Source organism: Rutilus rutilus (assembly GCF_951802725.1).
Source record: "Rutilus rutilus genome assembly, chromosome: 1".
Lineage (NCBI taxonomy): Eukaryota > Metazoa > Chordata > Actinopteri > Cypriniformes > Leuciscidae > Rutilus > Rutilus rutilus.
The window spans coordinates 33,832,247-33,854,336 of NC_140209.1; the positions used below are offsets into that span (position 1 = coordinate 33,832,247).

General features: G+C 37.5%; 2 protein-coding genes across 6 annotated transcripts in view; both read right to left on the reverse strand.

The window, feature by feature from the left end:
- The window catches only part of LOC311304609 (vascular cell adhesion protein 1), a 660,847-nt gene that overhangs the window by 604,031 nt on the left and 34,726 nt on the right, over positions 1-22,090 (reverse strand). The gene's annotated exons all lie outside the window — the stretch shown is intronic.
- Positions 745-22,090, reverse strand: part of tyk2 (tyrosine kinase 2) — a 31,061-nt gene continuing 9,715 nt past the window's right edge. For 2 of the 5 annotated variants that reach the window (XM_084408062.1, XM_084408064.1), the window contains exons 2-24: positions 17,706-17,902; positions 17,480-17,603; positions 15,743-15,881; positions 15,302-15,465; positions 14,097-14,475; positions 13,868-14,023; positions 13,633-13,790; positions 13,428-13,542; positions 12,170-12,353; positions 11,852-11,970; positions 9,929-10,096; positions 9,767-9,854; positions 9,484-9,611; positions 8,412-8,547; positions 7,835-7,986; positions 7,609-7,759; positions 6,216-6,310; positions 5,936-6,128; positions 5,584-5,702; positions 5,310-5,482; positions 3,513-3,630; positions 1,961-2,071; positions 745-1,862 (exon numbers count right to left, since the gene is read on the reverse strand). In XM_084408062.1, the coding sequence (XP_084264188.1) occupies positions 1,719-1,862; positions 1,961-2,071; positions 3,513-3,630; positions 5,310-5,482; positions 5,584-5,702; positions 5,936-6,128; positions 6,216-6,310; positions 7,609-7,759; positions 7,835-7,986; positions 8,412-8,547; positions 9,484-9,611; positions 9,767-9,854; positions 9,929-10,096; positions 11,852-11,970; positions 12,170-12,353; positions 13,428-13,542; positions 13,633-13,790; positions 13,868-14,023; positions 14,097-14,475; positions 15,302-15,465; positions 15,743-15,881; positions 17,480-17,603; positions 17,706-17,880 (3,489 nt within the window). In that variant the 5' untranslated portion in view covers positions 17,881-17,902 and the 3' untranslated portion in view covers positions 745-1,718. The remainder of the gene's footprint in view (positions 1,863-1,960; positions 2,072-3,512; positions 3,631-5,309; positions 5,483-5,583; positions 5,703-5,935; positions 6,129-6,215; positions 6,311-7,608; positions 7,760-7,834; positions 7,987-8,411; positions 8,548-9,483; positions 9,612-9,766; positions 9,855-9,928; positions 10,097-11,851; positions 11,971-12,169; positions 12,354-13,427; positions 13,543-13,632; positions 13,791-13,867; positions 14,024-14,096; positions 14,476-15,301; positions 15,466-15,742; positions 15,882-17,479; positions 17,604-17,705; positions 17,903-22,090) is intronic. The other 3 variants (XM_084408061.1, XM_084408063.1, XM_084408065.1) reach the window with 2 other exon arrangements.

Genomic DNA, 22,090 nt, shown 5'->3' on the forward strand with positions numbered 1-22,090 from the left:
AACAAACAGTTATGATCTGTGATCATATCCTTTTCAAAAAGTGCTTTTGTAGAAATGGACCTAATATTCAGCAAACCAAGCTTTATCATTTGTTCATCTGTATTATATATGTTTTTATTTATTTATTAAACATCAAGATTTATCTGACTTCTGTGACGTGAGACAGCTAGCAGACGTTCGGTTTAGCCAGGCTTTTTGCTTCCTGACCTGGGCCCCAGTTAGTCAAGGTTCAACTCTAAAACTGTGCCATATTACTAGAGAGAAGAGCGCCATGGGTCCCAACAATAGGGGTTCACACAGTTGTTGTTAAAATGTGCTATAGTTTTGTATAACTGGTCATGGTATCAAGAGCTGGCCTAAAGCACCAGGTCTTGCATCTGCGCGCCATCAAAGTCACGCTGAAATGGAAGTAGCAACAGATCTTTTCTTCCATATTGTGATATCGGATTATTGAAAAAACAAAAAAAACCCAAAGGTTGCGGAGTCAGTTTTATGCAGCATTAGTTGACTGGATTTTTTAGATGTGAGCGTTGCATTTAAAACGAACATAAGCTTGCACACAGTTGTGGAGGGTCGAGGTTTAAGCGGACCAGAAGTCGATCATACATCGCCAGAGAGAGGCGTCAAAAGAAGAAAAAAACAAACATATTCATACTTTTAATCCTTCACAAGATCTATATCAGGCATTTACAAAAAAGGATAAATTTGACTGACTCTTTCTGATCGAATGAAAATCCAAAAGGATCCAGTTATAAAAAGAAAGATGCATCCCAAAAATTTGATTTTGGTATACATTTTCAATAATTACATTTATTAAAAGAGTTTTTATAGATACATTCAGTGGGACAATTAAGACAATAGCATTTCACACAAGATTGTGTACAAAAGGCCATTAAACATAAGTAGAATTGCACATTTTTTTAAAAAGAAAAAATATAAATTAAAAAGGAAAACATTCAAAGCGGCATTTATATCGTTGTAAACATCTTAATTCATATTCTTCAGGCCTTCCAAATAACAGCCTGTCACAGACTTTGCTTACTACCAATAAAAGCAGAAAGCAAGCAAACATACCTCAGAGTATTTACACAAAGTTACATTGATTAAGGAATGAATAATGTTCACAACTATGCATTCTTTGGTTATTACAGTTTAACAGCAAGGAAAAAGTGCAGTAAGCGATTTCTGAGAAACACTGTTGATATTTAAAACTGACACCCAAACAAGCACATCCCTACCCAAAAGAAACATGCCCCTCCCATTGCTCTGCTCCATATATATAGAAAATAGTTAACTAACACTGTTGCTATTTTTTCTCATGCAGTTGCGCTAAGCACTTTATTTTCCCCGTCCATCTGAAATAAATAGCTTTATACAGTTGTATGTCACTGGTCACCTCTCTAAGCAGTTCTGAGGGAGGTTTGCAGATCTGAGCACTGACTCCAGCACGGACACAGGCACAGTTTCGGTGGAAAAAGAGGTATAGTATGTGGGTTTCCTTAAACAGAACATTTGTATAAAAAATCCTCTTTTCTTAAAATATGGGCCAATGACATGAACAGCCTAGTGTGGTCAGGCTCACAGTGAAGTGCTGTGGTTACAGGCTGTGAGAACAGCACAGAGAGAGAGAGAGAGAGAGAGAGAGAGAGAGAGAGAGAGAGAGAGAGAGAGAGAGAGAGAGAGAGAGAGAGAGAGAGAGAGAGAGAGAGAAGGTCAGGTCAGCTTTGGTTGAGCTGAGCGAGCTGCACAGACGGTTGCAGTCTGTATGTTCCCTGGATGTCGTCAAGTGAATCAGCCAGGGATTTGAATGACGGACGCTGCCCAGGGTTGAAGTCCCAGCATTGCTCCATCAGTAAGTAAACCTGCAATAAGGATTCAGTAAATGAAGCTGTGATTCATAGGTTGTTCGAATAAACTTGTAAGAATTTATGAATATATGTGCCACTTAGTTTCACACTACCTCACGGGGACAGTCTCGAGGGCACGGCAATCTCTCGTTTTTCTCCAGGAGGCTAATAAGTTTAACCACAGTCATCTGACCATGGACCAATCCCATCATATCAAAGAATTTCTATGGAAAACAAAGTCATACATCTATCAGCTTAAGAGATATTGCAAACGTAAAGAGATAGTTCCAAACCTGTTTGGCTTGCTTTCTTCTGTGAAACACAAAATGAGAAATCACGATGAATGCTCACACTGTTCTTTTCCATACGACATATGTTGCAAATCCAATTGGTGGGTCATGTTCACAGAATGAGATTTGAGCGTTATGGCTGAGGGCAAGATTTTCAGTGAATAACAACTTCAATTTTGGTCTGTTCTTTATGTAAAGCCATCATATAGCTTTATATAAGACTTCCACAGAAGTAAGTCAGACAGGTTTGTAATGACAATAAGGGTGAATAAATGTTTTGGGGTGTTTAATGAAATAAAGGAAACAGTTTCCTAAACGGTGCATTCAATTACATTTAATTTTGCTGGCTGTTTGTTCCAAATGTCTTGTGCTCTACACTGACCTCTATTGGCTTGGATGCATGAGGTTTGTTTAATACTTGCCACTCTCTCACACCAGATCCGATTAGCATTTGTTAAGTTGTATTCCATTTCATCTTTGTTTTTCTTAGGGATGCACGATGACGATAACATTGTTATGTTACACCGATACGGTGGGCGATATAAATTTTTTATGTTATCGTTAGCGGCCCGATAAGAAAATTTGGCCGATATATTGAAGCCAACAAATAATGGATTATTTCCTTCAGCTGAGACACTTCAGATGCGCGCTGTTCAACATGATGGTTCTGAATTGCTTCAAAATATGATTGGAATAACTTCAAAAAAGGGAAATATAGTTAAGGGCAACATGTGCAGCGCAAGTCCAGTGTATATAGGCTACATACAATTAAAATGAGAACATTATAATTGTGTGCTTGGGACATGGCTTTTAATGGTGAGACTTGATTTTGTAATCAGGCTCTCAAAAATTATATAAAAATTTGGATTAAGGTTTATCGGCCAATATATCGGTTATCGGCTTTCAAATGTAAAGAATTATCGGTATCGGCAAAAATGTTCATATCGGTGCATCCCTAGTTTTTCTCTGTCTCATACTATACACGTCAATAAAATTGAAATTTTAATACTGTTGATAACAACAACAACAACAAATGTTTTTTGAGCAGCAAATCATCATATTATAATGATTTCTGAAGGATCATGTGACACTGAAGACTGGAGTAATGATGCTGAAAATTCAGCTTTGATCACAGGAATAAATTACATTTCATTTCTGTTTTTATTGTATTTTTGATCAAATAAATGCAGGCTTGGTGAGCAGAAGGAACTTTTTACAAAAACATTAAAAGAATTCTACCGACCCCAAACTTTTGAACAGTAGTGTATTTGGCAACTCATTCATATCTTTATGTGTAAAATCTGAACATTACTGATTGCACTTTTAGCATAAACACAACAAGCCAATACAAAAAATGACATAAACCGAGACTTACCGAAGGAGGGCTTTGGCGATGATTGCAGTTGGTCAAAATCTCATAGAGGGTCACAGCAAAAGACCAAACATCAGAGGCAAAGGAAAACTTGCTCTCCTTCAGGCACTCTATGGCATACCTGAAAACCCAAGAAATAACATGTTTTGGAATAACTGCTCTTTGTTTTAAGCCCAGAGATGAATTTAAAGTCCCCCTGTGGTGAAAATCAAGTTTTTAATGTTTATTTTTATTTTTTTATATGCTTTAAGGCGAGACACTACAGGTGAGTAGGGTAACATTTTTAACTAGCAGATATCACCATGAAACTTTCCCAGTTGATTACCTACATTAAGATGAGAAAAAATGTATTACAAGTTTTCTGTAATTTAATGTTTAAATATGCAAATCAGGCAATATCTAATCAAATATGCACTAATTTGCATATATTTTAAAAAACAAAATCTGAGTATTGGATAAAGCCAGGTTAAAAATGATTTTTTCATTGTGTTCACATATTAGATGGGGAAAAAAATTACAGAGGGATTTATGGATATCTACTTTTGTTATCCTGTAAATCATAAAATACTGTCAATAGCCTTAAAAAAATGATTTTCGCCATGTTTTTTGGAATAAAATGTTATATAAATCAGGCTAGGAATAATATATTTACAAATCCCTCTGTAAATGTCTTCATAATATAACTAGGTACAAGACTGGAAAGTTTGGTGTATATGGGTGCTACTGAAGTGGAGATTTCGGACTTGGAGTATGAGAGAAAAGTCATTTTGAGAAAACGGGCTTTAAAGATTTTTCATCAGCCAATGAGATTGCGCATTCAGCCCTTTTACTTTCACGATTGGTTGCTGATAAAAAGGAAATTACCATATTTGGATCCGACAGGATTGTACGCAAGAGAGAGAGCTTCCTAGCGGTGCATGTGATGACAGGGTGACGGCAGAGATTGCGGAGCAGCATGTTGATTAAGAACGCAAACTTTTGTTGAATTTATGAGAAATCTACAGACGCTAACAGACAAAGTGTAATAAAATAAAGACCTAAATGTGTATTTCGGACTTTTTTTCAACACAAGTCTGAAAGAAGACATGTTATTGAAGACAAATATCCAAAAATCTCAAAATTGACCAGTAAAAAAAAAAACGATGTTTTTGCCTGCCGTGTCTCGCCTTAATACAAACCATGTGTAAATTCATAAGTCAACAGCATTGCTTTGAGTATTTTCTCCTTAAAACTGCAGCGAACCAAAGACAGTCTCAAAAACGCGGTTTGAAATCGCTGGTGTTTCTGACGTCACAAACTACCTTGTAACCCAATCACGTCAATGCGTGATCGTCTCTGAGCTGGTGTGAGTGAGTGGAGGCGGGGCTAATTTGCATATTCATAGAACAGTGAGCATTAAATGAAGCAAGGGTGTAGAGTTACATTCAAGCTATTTTAAGGCATTAATAATTTTGTTTTCAAGGAATTCAAGGTTTACATGTCATTTTGGTGATCAAAGATGAGTTTTAAGGGATACAATTATTGACTTCAGGAAGACTTTAACATTTCAACGTCTGGAGATAAACCTAAGGGTGCAAAAAATTGTTTTTCTTATTCAATTATTTTATTTGCTGTGGAATCATTCGATTATTCTAACGTTCTCTGTGTCGATCGATATCAAAAATACTTGTGCTTTCACTGAGTGACACCACCATAAATCCATTAACAGACCATGTTTTATTGATAAAAGCATTCTCCAAGATGTTATCACCATTAGAGAACATTATCCATCTCCCCAAGCCTCTAGCTATTACAGCTTACCAGAACACAGGACTGTCTCCGTCCTCACGAACACGATAGTAGATCTCCCCTTCGGGAATGTACTTTGTCAAGCCAAAGTCACCGATCTTAACCACACCTTCATTCTCCACCAAAACATTCCGTGCGGCCAAATCCCGGTGGACGTACCGCTGGGAGTGCAGATACTCCATCCCCTACAGGTGCAGCAGTACAGATTGGACAACATGGGACAAATTAGAAGAGTGAGGACTATCAGTTAGCTTAAGTATGACTTTAATGTGTCTGAATTCCTCACCAGACAGATCTGATGTGCAAACAGGAGACTCTGTGCGATTCCCAACCGATGTTTAGGCAGGTACTCTCTGAGGCTTCCCAGTGGAAGATACTCCATGATTAATTGTACCACCTGTCCACCTAAAACAAAATACCACATATGCTACACTATGAGTGTGGCATCACATTTTGCATGAGTAGATGAAATATTTCCTACTGAATCACTGATTTGCTGCTTGCTATAGTCAGTGAAGGTGGAGTTGTTATTCAAGAGAGGGTTTTATTAGACAAAAAAAAACTGGATAAGACTCAATATTTAAATCTGAGTCCATTTTCCTAGAATTTGAAGCATACATATTGGTAGTTTTGCTCACCTTGTTCAGTAGAACACCCCTTGTATTTGACAATATTGTTGTGGTAAAGTGATTTGAGTATTTCGATCTCCTTCATCCAGGAATCGTGAAGGTTACTTCCACTCTCTTGTTTCAAGGCCTTCACTGCAACATATTCTCCTGTTCCATCACTGTTAGGGTCATAGATGTACAGCATCACCTTTCCAAAATGTCCCTGTAAGCAGGTCACACAGTATCATATGAAATTGCCATATGACGGTAAGATCTGAACACAGTCTGAACACAGAAACCGTAAACTGACCTCTCCCAGATCCCTGATCTTCTTTAGGTAACGTTTGTAAAATATGCTGGGGTCTCTGTCTGGAAGTGACTCACATTCGGATGAAATGTCTGGATCTTTTGAGGAAGAGAATAGCATAACAATTTCTGAAGTCACAAACAAAAAGGTTTTTTTTTTTTTTTTAACAGTGCAAATACTATAAAACATGAATATAGTATTAATTCAGTACCATGGTATTACCTAAGGATGCATCAACATCTAAATTTTGGTCGATACTGATAATGATATTTGTTATGCTTGATAAACAATATTATGGCTGACAACATAAATCAATATTCTTTACAACAAAAAAAAAACAAAAAAATCAGTTCCAGATAAAAATGTTCATGCTTCAAGACATTAACATTTTTTATGTATTGTTTAGTTCTTTTGTAACATGGGGTAGAAAAAAGTTTTAATCAGAAAAAAGTGATATCAGCTGATACTAATACAGTGATGCACTGAAATGAAAATTCATGTTTAAAATTTTTTTTGGAACCAGAAATGCTCATTTTAATTGATCTTTTGTTCGGAATAACTGTTTTGTGTGGAATTATTATTTTAATATATTTCTTACTGATTAAACTTTACACTTTTTCTTCTTTTAATCAACATTACTATAATAACATCTAGGCTCCAACAACAACTTAAAATATTGTATACGCCTAGCTTTTTTTTTTAAATACTATACTTGACTTCCATAGTCTTAGGCCAGTTTGACAGATACGGTTCATCTTGTGTCCCTAGTATTACTCCAAAACAAAATGGCTGTCATGTTCGCTCACCCTCATGTCAAACCTGTATGACTTTCTTTATTTAGTGAAACACAAGAAGAACATTGGACCCCATTGACTTTCATTGTATGAACAGAAAAAAACCCTGCTTTTTCTCCATCGGACTCGGGGCGAACGGTTCCAGTTACATTTCCACTTGAGCTTGGTTTGGCACAGCATGATTACAAACTGATCTTGGCACGTTTGGCTAGTAGAATGCGTGTAGTGACGTCGCCACTCAGGATTAGTGACTTGTCCATTGCATGGCTACCAGTTTCTCTGTAGATTGCTAATAGCGCTATTTGAGTGACTTAAACACAAGTAAATAATAGAAATATCCGATTATCATCCATAACGTGCTCACACATTTACACTGCATACCATCTGTAAACTCTTGCACTACCAAGACAACGACTGACGCATTTGTATTACATTAAAAAGAGCTCGAATCCATATCCGTACAGGCTGGACTAGTTTGGCACGGAATGGAACGGTTAAGCAGCGAGAACGGTTTGCCCCGACAGTGGAAAACTGGCTTTAATGATAATACAATAAATAGAAAACCCCACAGCATGCATGAATTCACTGCATTAAAAGCTCACTTTTAATCTGAATCTCAGTTAGCTCTCTCAGAATGGTCCGGAATGACGGCCGTGCGGCAGAGTCGTAGGTCAGGCACATGCTGATAAAGCTGCCCAGCTCTTGAGATGACGGCACCACCAGGCGACTCTGCGTCTCATAGAATCGCTCTTTCTGTAGACAGAGGAGAGCTTGTGAGCAAACGTTGAGAGTGTGGGTTGTCAGGTGCACAGCTAGAGGAAGCCGTACCTCAGGCAGTGTGTTGCCACTGATAGAAAGATCTCCGTTGTTGCAGATCTCCAACAGAGTTGCTCCAAAGCTCCACTGGTCGGCAGCGCTTCCTATACGGGCCCCGTCGGCGATACACTCCGGGGCGATCCACGGGATTCTCTCCACACGCTCTGCACATAAAAACACTAACATATCAAACACAGACTTTTACATTTTCTGGTGAAAACCTGAGCGGTTCTTTCCTCTGCAAACCCCGCCATTATGATCTTATTATGAGCTGAGTAGTTTTAGTGTGTTGCTAATTCATTTAATACTTAGGGTTTCTGTCACTGTTTATTCTGGACAGCTGCTTCGGTGCTGTTAATGTGATCATCCTTGACATTAAAAAACGTGCTAGACTAAAGGAAGTGAGCATCACCATTAGGAAGTGGTTGGTTTGTAGCTTCCTGTTCTATCAACCATGAGAGAATCTGATGAAGTAAACAGTAGTGACAAGCGGAGTGAAGTAACGAAAAAAGTGACACCGATAAAGAAGGACAGGATGTACTCATCTCGATGTACATAACGTGTGAATAACAACACAGTTCTTGGTTACCTCCACGAGACAGAGCCGAGAGAGAAATGCCTGGGTCGCTGAGCTTCACAAAAGGGGATGAGCCCTCCTCCAAACCCTTCCTGACCACCAGAATATTCTTGCCACAGACATTTCCATGGACCAAGCGCTTTGTCTCCTGTGAAGAAAAATGTGATGGGTCAATCTCACAAAAAATAAATAAATAGGGATAATCCAAGGCTAGCTGTGCATTAACGATTTTAATGTGCAACGTGGAGGCAAGGAACCACCCGATGCGAAGCGTAGTGAATTAATTTAGTTTAATGCACAGCTAGCCGTGGATTATCCCGCTTATACCATATTCATTTGACAACACTGACAACTTAAAGCTGTCATTGATGTTTTTGCAACGCAATATTTTGCCGGAAGGGTAAAAGTGACAATTATTTTCGTCAGTTACGGCTCGTTAGCTTTAAATAAGACACAGAGATAAAGTAGACCGTAAGATTACATTTATTTGAATGAATGAATTATAGCATTTATTTGAATGAATTATTGAGAGAGAGATAGAGATGAGTGTGTGAATTACCTGCATCTGTTCAGCATCTCTCTCTACTAATAATGAAGCTGTGAGTTTAATTACTACAAAAACAGCGCTTTTTCCCTCTCATTGCTGAGAAATATAATGTAGTAATTTATTTGCGAAGCTATTTTATTAATAAAAGTCGCGGGGCAGCGTTGATAAGTATCTTGAATGTTTGTGTGTGTGTGCAGCGCGATTTCTGTGTGTGAGTGACCTGTGTGTATGTGCACTTTAAATAATCTCATTAATCTGTGTATTTTAATAATTATAATAAACTTCATTTACATTACAGTAATGTTAACTGGTATATAACGATTCAATGAAAAAAAAAAAATCCTAAATATAAGCTTCAATTTCCTTAATGCAAACAAAAAAATAATTTTTCTTTTGATTTTGGGGTGAAATAGGATAGTATTCGTGTTATTCATTCTAACACAGACTAATAATTTAGAATAATCAGAGTGATTTTTTTGTCAATTATGGATGCAAGCTGTCCTATTTTAAAAGTCCCATATTGAATTCAACACTCACAAGATAGCAAAGAGCACTGGCAAGCTGTTTAGCAACAGTAAACTTCCACTGAGGAGTGACACGACCCTTCTCTCTGTGCAGGAACACATCTAATGGGCCGAACTCCACAAACTCCTCCACCATGATGTCTGTTCAAATAAAAACAGTCCAGTCAACAGATACATAATGTGTCTGACGGATGGTAAAAAGTACAGATTGTGCATAAAAAAGGAGCTCAACAAAAACACCTATGACGACACCTGCGCCCTTTAAAGAGGAAGTTAAAAAAGGGCACAACACTCACTCTCAGATCCCTTTACTGAAACACCATGCACAAAGACCAGATGACAGTGTGACACCTGACTCATGAGACTAGCTGTCTCAAAGAATGCCTAGAAAAAAATTAGACAACATCATGCTTTTGCCATTGTTTTTATCATACAATTCCTAACCAGACAACTCTTACTAGCGCTATGTCCTTGTGGCTCTGGTCCAGAATTTTAAGGACGACCCGGATGCCTTTTACGTTGCGGTGATTGTTATTGAATTCGTTGACGTCATCCTCTAGTGAGCCGTGTATCTTCAGCCAGCCTGAGTAAATGTTAGTCCTGGTGCCTCGTCCCAGATGCTGCTCCTGTATCCATTAAAAAAGATCAACAGGTGTTTCGTCAATTACGGGTATTTTATGAGGCAGGGCTTGACTTTTTTCTTACATGAAGGTCACATTTTTCATATTTTATTTTTTTTAAATATTTGCATAAATTTGAGAACAAATTACGACTATCCCTCAATCATGATGTTATTTCTAACACAACAAAATATTCTGCCACTAATACAATTACTGTACTTGAAAACAATGTCAGTGAAGAATAATTGTTAAAGTTAATTTAAGTTTTTTAATATATACAATATATTTTTTGTACAAAAAGTTTATTTATTTATTCTTATTTATTTTATTTCGAAAAACAAAAAAAGATACAAATAATATAAAATACAATAAGTATGTTGCAACATACCGAAAAAAACTAACAAACAATATCTATAAAGTATTATAACAATAATTACAATATGTTCGAAAAGGAGCGGGATGAAGCAGAAGCTTATTATTTTTCCCACCCCTTATATACAGTAACTCTAAATAGTTCCAGTATATATATATCATTTTATATATCATAGCAAGATAACAAACATAGCATAAGTTTTAACACCAAACCAACTTTTACATTTTGCACCAAACAACCCTTCACCCTATATTCACATATCCCAATGCAATCAGTATTATAACCCACACTCACAATCACCTCTGTTCCTCATCATATCCTTTTAATAAAGTGTTTTTATATAACTTTTTTAAACTGTTTAATGTTTGTACAATGTTTTAACACCTGCTCCAAACCATTCCACGACCTCACCCCACAAATAGTGATGCACATACTTTTTAGAACTGTTCTTATTTTAAGCTTGAATTCTTTAACCATATCAGTGAACTTCAATATATGTGACTTTAAGAATAATAGATTTGTCTGTTCCTGATATCCAATGTTATGAATGATTCTGATTGCTCTCTTTTGTAATGTGCATAACGACGGTAGGTTGGTTTTGTAGTTGTTTCCCCTGATTTCCACACAGTAACTCAAATATGGTACTCAAGTAACTCAAATATTTCCAATTAAACTGTACTTTTGTTAATTACTGTATGCAAAAAAATATGTTGTAAAGGCCGTTCATTTAGTTTCATTAAAGGCCCACTGAAGTGCCTTGGAACGCGCAGCTTTGTATGATGCGTTGACGTAATTTCCATTTTAACAGGAAGCTACGGCGGAACATATTGAATGGTTGCTTTGGCCAGGTGGTATTTATAGCATAAGGGGCGGAGCTTTAGATTCTAGAGAGCATTTGATTGGAAGGAAAGTGTGATGAGAAGCTGATGAAGCTGATGAAGAGTCTGCGGTGATGTCATAAAAATCTGTGATCCATTTTAGCGGAAGTGGGAGACTGTAAGTTTTGAATGCTTATATCTCCTAAATGTGAATTTTGTCAATGTTTTGGAACACACCAGCTGAGCCTAACATATTCATACTAAAAGCTAAAAAACTAAAATTTTGATTTCAGGGGGCCTTTAAAATATCAGACTTTTCCTGTGATGCATGTTTATGTTTAAAGGTTTATTTCGTAAAGATCCTCCAGGTCAAAGTGCATAGTTGACAATATGACAAACTACATGTGTGATTTATAATGTAGTGTCTGCTTTCATTTTATCAGTGCAATCAGTACATCAGTACAATCTGCCAAAGTGGAATGCAAGAAAATGTCCTTATCAATGGTTTGGTGTTGTAGAGCTCAGCTCGTGAGGATAAGTAGGCGACTGATTTTGTGTATAATCACATACCTTTGTAATCTCCTTGTCCTTAATTTGATGAAACCTCAGTTGGCTCAGGTTGAGGGAATCAGAGACAGTTTTAATGCTACTGTTTGCACCCTTTCTCATTACGAGAAGGTTTGATAGCTCTGCAATACAACAATAAAAAATGTTAACAGGATGACTCACCAAGTGATAAGAATCATGTACCTCTGTGGAATTTTTCCTAATCAGAAATTCAATCCAGGATGACTCAGAGGTTTGACTGTAAAGTCTGCCAAGCTAAAAACACACACACACACACACACACACACACACACACACACACACACACACGCACACTCTCACCTCCTGGTCTGGGCAGGCAGCACTTCTTCAAAGTGAAACTGTCTTCTCCAGACTTCAGCACAGAGGTCTTTAAACTAACGGTGAGCTCCTTTATGCTGAAGAACTCTTGATCCCAGCCTTCCAGTTTGAACAAGGAGCCCTTGTGTGTAATTCGGAACTGTTTGTATTTTGGATTTTCTCCTTCCTGCCAGAATTAAAGTCAAGCAGAAATTATTAAGAAAAATAGCGATGAAACGGTAGTAGCGACAGATGTTCTCTTCTGTATTGTGACGTGCATCCAAGTGAAACAGATTATTTAAAGAAAAAAGGAGGGCAGAGACTTGGTTCTATGCACTGGATTTTGAGATGTTGCAGTTGCTCTCAAAAGTGGAGGCAGATGAAAGTGAGCTTGCAGGGGTGGAGTTTATCGAACTAAAAGATTGGAGAAGTCCTGCATACGTCACCAGAGAGAAGTCTGCCCTACTTTTTCCTTTCAATAATCTGTTTCACTCTGTATAGTGACTTTTTCACCGGAAGGTCCAGTTATGACAATTTGATTGAGCAGTACAAGGTAAAAAAAAAAAAAAAACACGTAAAAATGAAACCTATGCATGGGTGAATTGTTTACAATAAGATCTATAACATGCCTTTATAAAATAGAGAGGGTGAATTAGAATAATTAATTCCTTTTCTTTTTACATTTATAATTCTACATTGTATATTTTATGTACAGTATATTGTATGTTATGTGTATTATGGTCTCTATGGGGTTTTGTTTTGTTGTTTTGTGCATGTTTTATCATCTATCAGGAAAAAAATTGGAAGCTTCAAAAGCAATAATACACTCCGTAGGAAAAAAGGTGCGGGATGAGTTAAGGGCATTTTGCGCAATAAACAGCAACCGTTTATCTTGTCACCACTTTTCACAGAAAAGAAGTGGTATAAAACAGGTAGTACTATATTGTTCTTTCACCACATAAAATGTACGCTGCAGCTGCTAAAAACTTTTTATATTTAATGGTGTGAGCCACTACCAATTATACACAACAAAGTGTCAGGATTCTCGTGAACAAGCTTGACAAGCAACCATGTGTTAAAATGAATAAGAAACTCGCAGTTGCCACCTAGTTAATTCAAGCCAAGACAAGTTCCCTTTACATGACGAAGCTTAATTCTCGCCTTATTAATTACCACTATTTACTTAACCTATTACAAATTAATTTCCCAATTCTTCCAACTCTGAGGAGTTGACAACTGATCCCCCTATCAAAAGAATTACCTTTGTCCGACTCAGAGATGCCAGGATTATTCGATGGTAATCCAAAACACTCCAGCGCACGATAAACGCTCCCTCCTCTGGTTCTTTCTTTAGTTTTTGGAGCACAAACTCATCCCTAGCATTAGGGAAAAGAGTGAACACGTCAATAAAATGGAAGAAGGCCACATGGCCGCACTGACTGCATGTGGAAATGCGAGCGACGTACAGTATGGGACCGTGCAGGTCATTGGTCTCACTGAGAACCGCTCTGGGCGGAGCCACTTCGTGACAAAGATAATGATGTGCATCGGTTGTAAGGCGGAAATACCCATCAAGCAGTGAAACCAGAGAGCGAGCCTGAAGACTGGAGCCCAAATGCATTTCCTGGAACACAAATATATGTAGGTGGGACACATATTATACAAAACACAAACTAAATATAGCTTTACCAGACTGTTTACCATTGACATGTTGTCTTGTCGACTGATGCTGACATTTACGCCCCGAATGGCTATCAGAGAGATCTCAGGGAAGTCACAGAAGGTGTTCCAGTTGTCCATTTCCTGTTCATCACATGACTGTGTCTCTCCGCTCTGATTATGAATGTAGTCATTAACCTGGAAAATGTGACTAACTTGAAAGTACAGCCATAGTAAAGAAGAATGTCAAATATCAACTGTATCAACTTACCCTTTGTGCTGATAACTTCCTCCACCATATGCCAGTTGATCCAGACACCTTGATCTCATAAGTAGGTTCAGTGTTTACAGTTTCCCCAGAGGGTGTTTGTGTTCGGGAGGCAATGAGGCACGACCCACTGCCATCTCCATCAGGTCTCAGCTCAAGAAGAAACACAGGGAAGGTCTCGACGCCAAAATGAGGAGCCAGACGCTCCAGCGTAGACAGATACTTGTACATGACCTCTTGCGATCCAAGCTTCCCCATGCCCACTGTGTGCTGCTGGAAACTGCTCACAAACTTCTCAAACACACGCCGAATACGGAACCTTGTCAGGAAGTTGTTCCGGGCAATGTGTCGGGAAAAAGATTGAGGGATGCATCGGAGAAAGCTGAAGGATGGAGCATAAACATGTCAACATGCTTGAATAATTTGGCTTGACAATGGCTATTAGCATTATTAAATGATTTAGAAATGCACATCTGAAAGTGCTTCAATTATATATTGGGGAGTTTTATTTAATTGAATAAAGAAATTCATTTTCCTCGATCTTTTAAGATAAGAGTTTTTTTCATAGATGTACTAAAACATTGTAATTTCCTCCCCAGTGAATAAAAGACTACTTATTGAAACTATGCTGTAAAAATGTCTCATTCTGTATTTCTGCAACTTTCTGACATTAGATGAAGACATTTAGACACATGACCGTCCACTTTTACCCATCAGCAATGGCTATTCATTGTTCAGAATCTTGCCCTGTTGCTGTGTGTAGCACATACAGCTATGAATTTCATTTTTAAAAAAAAACAAAGATTTGTTTTTAACAAGGTGCCTGGTCATTTTTTCTACTACATTCGTGGTTTGTAGCAAATTTGAAGGACGGGGCAGTTTAAAAACTGTATTTGATAGCAAACCTGTAGCCTGTGAGTGACTGCAGGAAAGCGCTGTATTTCAATGCATATGCAATGAGGGCATTCACTTAGAAGTCCCCAAGGCACAGTAGGAAACATGAGAGGGTGGAAAAAAAACCTTTACTAACATTATGCGTGGAAAGAGTGAAAAAAAAATCGAATTATGTACGATAGGACCCCTTTAAAGACTATCTGCGGTTTTATATATTGTAACATTCTTCAATGTCTTGTGTCTTTTATTTAACTTCCTCTTTAAAACAGCTTTCAGATCTTCCTCTGAACAATGAAGAAAACTGAAGCCCACACCTGGTCTGCTTGGCCACATCCTGTAGAGAAGAGCCAGTCTGCAGAGCCGTGTAAGAGAGGTGGAGCACGGCCATACCCAGACACTCATTCTTAAAGCGACTGATCTCTTCCTCTCCCTTCACTGCATCCAAACATGTCAAGTCATTCACAAAATCATATTTCGCCTGGTAAGGGAACCAAAACATACAGCTTAAAAGACTTTGAAAGAATGGTAAATATGGACAATATATGAAGAATATTTGGACATTGGTTAGACAAAAACCCCAACAAAACACAATTCCAAATACAAAAAAATATATCGTTTCAATTTTGTGTTATTTTTATGGGAAAATTACATTTTATTTTATTACATGTTTTTTTTTTCATCTCTTCTGTTCAAATCTCAATAAATTTCTTTCAATTATTTTGAGTGACTGTAAAAAAAAAAAAAAAAAAAATCACCTGAGCAAAGAGGTATTCCAATGAGGTCATCTCCAGCAAAGGAGACGTCACCTGCTCTGCTCCAGGTCCAATTCGTAACGCATGACGAGTCACTACCGGTTCCTTTTCAGCTAATCCATGCCAGTTACGGAAGTAAAATCTACAAAGCAACAACATTAATTGAAGATTTACACCAGTGGTTCTTAAACTGGGGAACGCGTGACAGAGGTGACAGTGAGGTACGTGAACAAAATGCTGAGTTTTACCGTTCATTTAAAATCTACCCCACTATAAAATATCATTAAAACCGAGCATGAATTTCTAAAAGGCAAAATGCAGCCTCTAGTGTAAAAACAGGAAAATTATAGTGCCGTAAAAGGTTAAATACAAGACATCCCCTCAAATTACCTCATATTTTGCTGTCAACTCTGACTGCATATTATATGTTGCGTGCAGAGTCTGCTGCCTTAGCAAATCGCACTTACTACCATGAAAAACAAATATAGACACAGACTGTTCATAGAGAACGATTTAAGACTCAAACTCTCTTCGATACAAAAACATGCCCTGTGTGAGGTTTTAATGTTGATAATATAATACAAGCAAAAAAAAAACTCTCAAATATCCACATGACTGCAAATGAGATATTGATTTAAAAAAAGTTAAACCAAAAAAAAAGGTGCTATTAAGTGACGTACATTTTTAACAGTATTGTCAGAATGGTTTCCTCTGTTTTGCTATGAAATAGTTCCAACGAAAGCAACAGCAGAACTGTTGTGTGTCTCCACGCAACAGTGACGTTTCTTCAGTGAAAGAACCTGAGGCTTTGAACAAATCAGGAGAGTCAATGATTCGATGACTCATTCATGAATACAGCCACTTGATTCCTTAAAGACTGAATGGATGAATGCATGAAATACACGCATGCAAATTAATAAAGTGCATATATATTAAATCCGCAGCGCATATATTTATTTAACTCGCAGCCTTTGTGATTTCAAAATAGCTCTATGATATATTATGATTTTTAAATGGTTTTAAATCGGTTCATTGACTCGTCCGTGGAATGTGCCACTTCCGGTATTTTGCCGGTTACTTGACCCAGGCAAATTGCAATCGAGGACTTTTTTAAATAGAGTACTCGAATTTAATCTTAATTCAATTATATTAATAATTATATTAATGGCATTTTAAGAATTTGACATAAAGCATTACACATACGTACATTTAATATGGTTAGAAAAACTGTGCCCTTATAAAGGTAAAAATTGCATGGAAAAAGCAAATCTCTTAATGGAAAAGGTGTGACTGCAGTCTAAAGTCGAATTTCCACCCAGATTACACGGAACAATTTCTCTCAGGAACTTTGTTTCCCCCAGACCTGTTGCTGTCTGCGTTTCCATCGGCATGTTCAGCAAGTCCCACTCCCGAAAGTTCCTGAACTTTGAAAAAGAACTAAGCCTTCCTCGCGAGCAGGGACTTTCTGAGAGGGAAATTTTTACCCGTAACTTCATTTAGACCCTCGTCCCTGCAGTTGAAACCGAGTAACACCCCCAAAGTCCCTAGTTTTTGGGGAAAGCTACGGTGGAACCGTGGCTTAAGTGGAAGAGAGGGGGTACACAGAAGATGTTAAATGCCCCAGGGGGTTCGCCACTCAAAAACGTTTGGGAACCACTGATTTACACCATTACATCATGCATATTTGTGCGCTTACCATTGCATTAATCTCTACACATGCACACACAGTCTCATATTCACCTCATTCGGAAATGCACCAACAGGCCAGACTGGTTTTCCGCATTAAAATTGTGATTTGGACTGTACCAACACGAGGATGCAGGGTCATAGAGAGCAAACAAGGCAAAACAGACAGGAGTGATCCCTGAGGGAGAAAGAAAATACTTTAGATCGCCAAGACCAAAAACAAGAAAAGGAAACTCAAGCACTTACTGGCACCCACACCCACACCCACAGCTACACCTACCCACAGCCTTTGCTGCATCGATGGTGAGATCTTCAGCCGTCACCTCACCCTCCTTGTAAGACAGGAAGCGCTCTCCCTCTTTGGTCCAGAAGAGAAAGACATGGACCCCAGGACCCTCACACTGTCCTGTGGACGTCCCTGCTCTGGATCTTCTTGGACGTCCTCGTCTAGACATTATACACTGAGTCCAACACCTGCTTCAAAGACATGAAAGAGTGTAGATGATAAAAACAAGGAAAAATCTTTTAGAGTTTTTAGAAATTCTTTGTATCCATATGGTTTCGAAATGTTTATACCAGTTTCAACACGTTTATATTTAAAGGGGTCATCGGATGCAAAATTCACTTTTATATGGTGTTTGCATATAAATGTGTCTTTGCTATGTGTGGACACAACCACCATACAATGAAAGAAATCCTCAAAAAGCCTAAACACTCTCAATAATCAAGCCGTTTGGATTTTCTTAGCAATATTATGTCATATTGCTCATGCTCCGCCCACGACCACTGACGGACTGTCCCGTATTAGCATATTTCCGCCCTCAGCCATTTGTATACTGTCCACTTGTGTCGACACGCCCCATGGAAGAGAGGGGTGGGGGTGAGCAGTTGCTCATTATCATTTAAAGAGACATGCACCGAAACGGGTCGCTGTGAACAGAGCTGTTTTTGAGGAGGTAAAATGGGTGTTGTTTTACACAACCATTGAGGAATTTTAACCAAAGTAAGTTACAAACTTTACACAAAGACCCTAAAGAATCATACCAGCTTGTGGAAAATGGGCATCCGATGACCCCTTTAATTACTCTAAAAATAGCATTTTGTAACCATCAACATAAGGATTAACCCTCAAAAATGTATTTTAATTTGAACAACATGTACATTATAAGCCTCGCTCAGACTGTCAGTCCAAATCTGATTCATGTGCATATGCCATTGGAATCAGATTATATTTTTCAAGTGTTAAAGGCAAAAAAGCATGTGTGGTTTGAAATCTTATTCGAATCGCATTTCTGGAAATCTGTTTCAGTCTGACTGCTCTAATCTGATTTTGCATGTAATTTTCTCACGCCACGTAAAATTTAAACATGTCAGACATCATTGGAAGCATACCGACAGTCGCTGCAGAAACAAGGTTGTGTTGTTGCAAGAGCCGGTCGAGCAGAAAATTACAATAGCCTTTAAATAGAGATATGTTTTGAGGCAAGGGTAAGCAAACTGTGTAAGCAACCCAGGTAAATTTACTCAGATTTAAATTTAGCCATAGCAACTTACTCAGTCTGAACATGACTTGCTTCGGAGTTGTTCAGCACATGCATGGCATTTTGATGAGGCTCCAGTGGGTGTGACAGCATATATTAGGCACAATATTATACTAGAGTTGTCAGTACCAAAATTTCAGTAGTCTGTACCAATACCAGTACAATTTTGCGGTTCTCTGTACCAGAGCAAAAACTGTTGAATTAAGTACCCATTTTGTCTGGTCCGTTGGGTATCACTGTCAAATATTGTAGTTTCCGATTCAATGGTGCATTTAAATACGATTGTCAATCCATAAACTTTGCAGTGTACTTATCAGCATGAAAAACTAAACTGGTATTCAGATTGTGAATGGGTAATAAACAGGAAGCAAGAGAAGAACAATCACTAAGGCTGTCAAGCACAAGCTCACTGAATTCTGCACTCTAGCGAAAACTGTTATGCTAATAAAAAAAATTGTCTTAATTGTACAATGAATCTCTTATTTACATCGTGTTTACTCTTTTGGTTATAATGAAAGGATTTGCGAGTGTATGACTCGTGTTTAACAAAACAAACCCTGGATTCTGACTAACTTACTGACGAGCAACTCTGATATGATTGTGATTGGCTACAATGCTCAACGCTTGTAAAAGCTCACTGTAAATTGAAACCTTTGACGGTCAGAGAGTGCTCAAACAAACTGACACAACTTCTCGAATGAGAAAAAAAATAGGGCGGGTCTTGATTTGGGGATTTGGTTGTTGGATCATTGTCGTTTGCTTATTGCTGCAATCTCAAGTGAGTGACAGTTTGCTGGAGGGGAGAGATTATAAAGAAGAGATGACATTGCGAAAGGGAGAGAGGTTTGGCTCCAACCCGAATCAAACACACCTGACCTGAACAAGCTAATCAAATGCTGCATCCGAAATCAAATACAGTAGGCAAAAAGTATCCGGATGACCTACTTCTTCCAGTGAGATTCTGAAGTGTGCATACGATGGACACTTTACTATCCCATGAGGCCACGAGAGAGGATTTATGAATGGCAGTGAAGTGATGCAACTGACGCTGGTAAGAATGTGACTAACAATATGGCGGATGTAGTACAACTGAATTTCATTCATACTACCCACAATCTTACTATATAGAACAAACCTTTTTAACGGTTACAAAGTAATTTCAAATTCAAACGTGGTACGTACTCAAACAGTATGCGATTTCGGACTAAGTGACAATCTTCAGCATTACTAGAAAGTAAACTCCACAGGAAAGTGGACAATGAAGGCCATAGTTAAGAACCCCTGGCCTACAAACACTAATATTGTGCTTCTTAAAGGGGACATATCATGAAAATCAGACTTTTTCCGTGTTTAAGTGCTATAATCTAGTCCCCGGTGCATCTACCAACCCAGATAAGGTGAAAAGTGACAACCCAGTAACTTTGTTTTGGTGATCCTTTCTCTGCCTTTCTCCGATCAGATGTCGCTCCCCTTCTGACGTAGAAAGGGGATCTTATTATAATATTACTGCCCCTTAATCTGCACGTTTCCACCCACTGCTCTGCCATTTGGGTTTTGCAAGCGACAACAGAGTAAATATGGCGAGCCGTTTTAACATTTAATCCTTAAAACCTACTAGTATCTATTTTCATGCTACTAGTACTTATTTTTTTTAGATACTAGTATCTATTCCATTAAGTACTAGTACTTATTCATTAGCTACTACTGCTTATTCTTTAGGTACTAGTACCTTTTTATGCTAGTTCTTATTTATTAGATACTAGGCTAGTACTTATTCCAATAGTGACTAGTATTTATACTTTTATAATTTAGTAATTATACCTAACTTAAGAAAAAATAGAACTAGTGCTTATTTTTTAGTTACTAGTAACATTTAGATCAAAGATATCCTTACCTTAATAGATACTAGTACTATTTAAAGGTATAGCGGAGGATGTTTTACTTCCTGGTGGGTAGTCTAAACTATTGGTCCTCCTAATTGTCAATCATTCTGGTGAATCAATCAAACTTTTCAAAAAGTGGAGAGGGCGGGTCTTATCTAAAATTTGGAAAGATCCTCCGCTATACCTTTAAATAATCAGTATGCAAATAATATGCTGAATATTAATGAACCAACAAGATATCAAAGAGAGATGACACAGGAAACGGACTAAATTGCAGAAGGCCGTTTTTATAAACAATATAATAATAGCCTTCCTTTTTAATGGTATTAGAGTAAAGACAATATATAATGAATAGGCATATGTAATATAGTGCAAGTGCATATATACTCTTATTTTGACATGACTCTCATTCTCAGATGCAGATTAATATTGCGAATTTTTGATTGTAAGGAATTATGAATGCTCTCCAAAAGTTCCAATCTCTGGGTATTGTGGTTGTTTGGCTGGTGGGTATGAACCGGTTTTTGTATCTACTTAACTGTTGTTTGAATTTTATTATTGGCAGTTAAGTCTTTATCATATTAAACATTTATCTTTCCTTGTGTTCATGCTAACCAATTAGCTAGATAAACCAACACAGCCAGTTACTTATGAAAAATCAATCTTCTATAGCCTTAGTTTAGCCTGCATTACCATATGAACTCTGATTGGATGGATGAGAGTATACTCATGTTTATGTAATGATCTGTTAAAAGAAGATATCTCTTAATATTTTCTTACTAGTTCCTTATGAGGTTGAAGATATCTCCAAATTAATAGATACTAGATACTATAGCTATTCTGTTTTGATATCATCTAATCATTTATGACTAGTAATTAATCCAATATTGACTAGTATCTTTTTAAATATTACTAATAAGTATTCATTAGATGCTAGTACTTATTTATTGTATACAATTAGGCTACTTTTCATTTGATACTAGTACCTATTTAATAGATACTAGTAGTTATTTGTTAGACACTAGTATCTTTTTTAATTGTAACTAGTAACATTTATTATCTTACTAGTCACAACTGGTTTTACTCGTTTTATGTTCTGACTAGTCAGAACGACCACTGTAGAGTTCAATTAAAAATCTTACAAGTAAAATAAAAAATCTTGGAATAAATACTAGTATCTAATAAATAGGTACTATTATCTATTGAATAAGTAGCTAATTAATAAGTACTAGTATCTATTT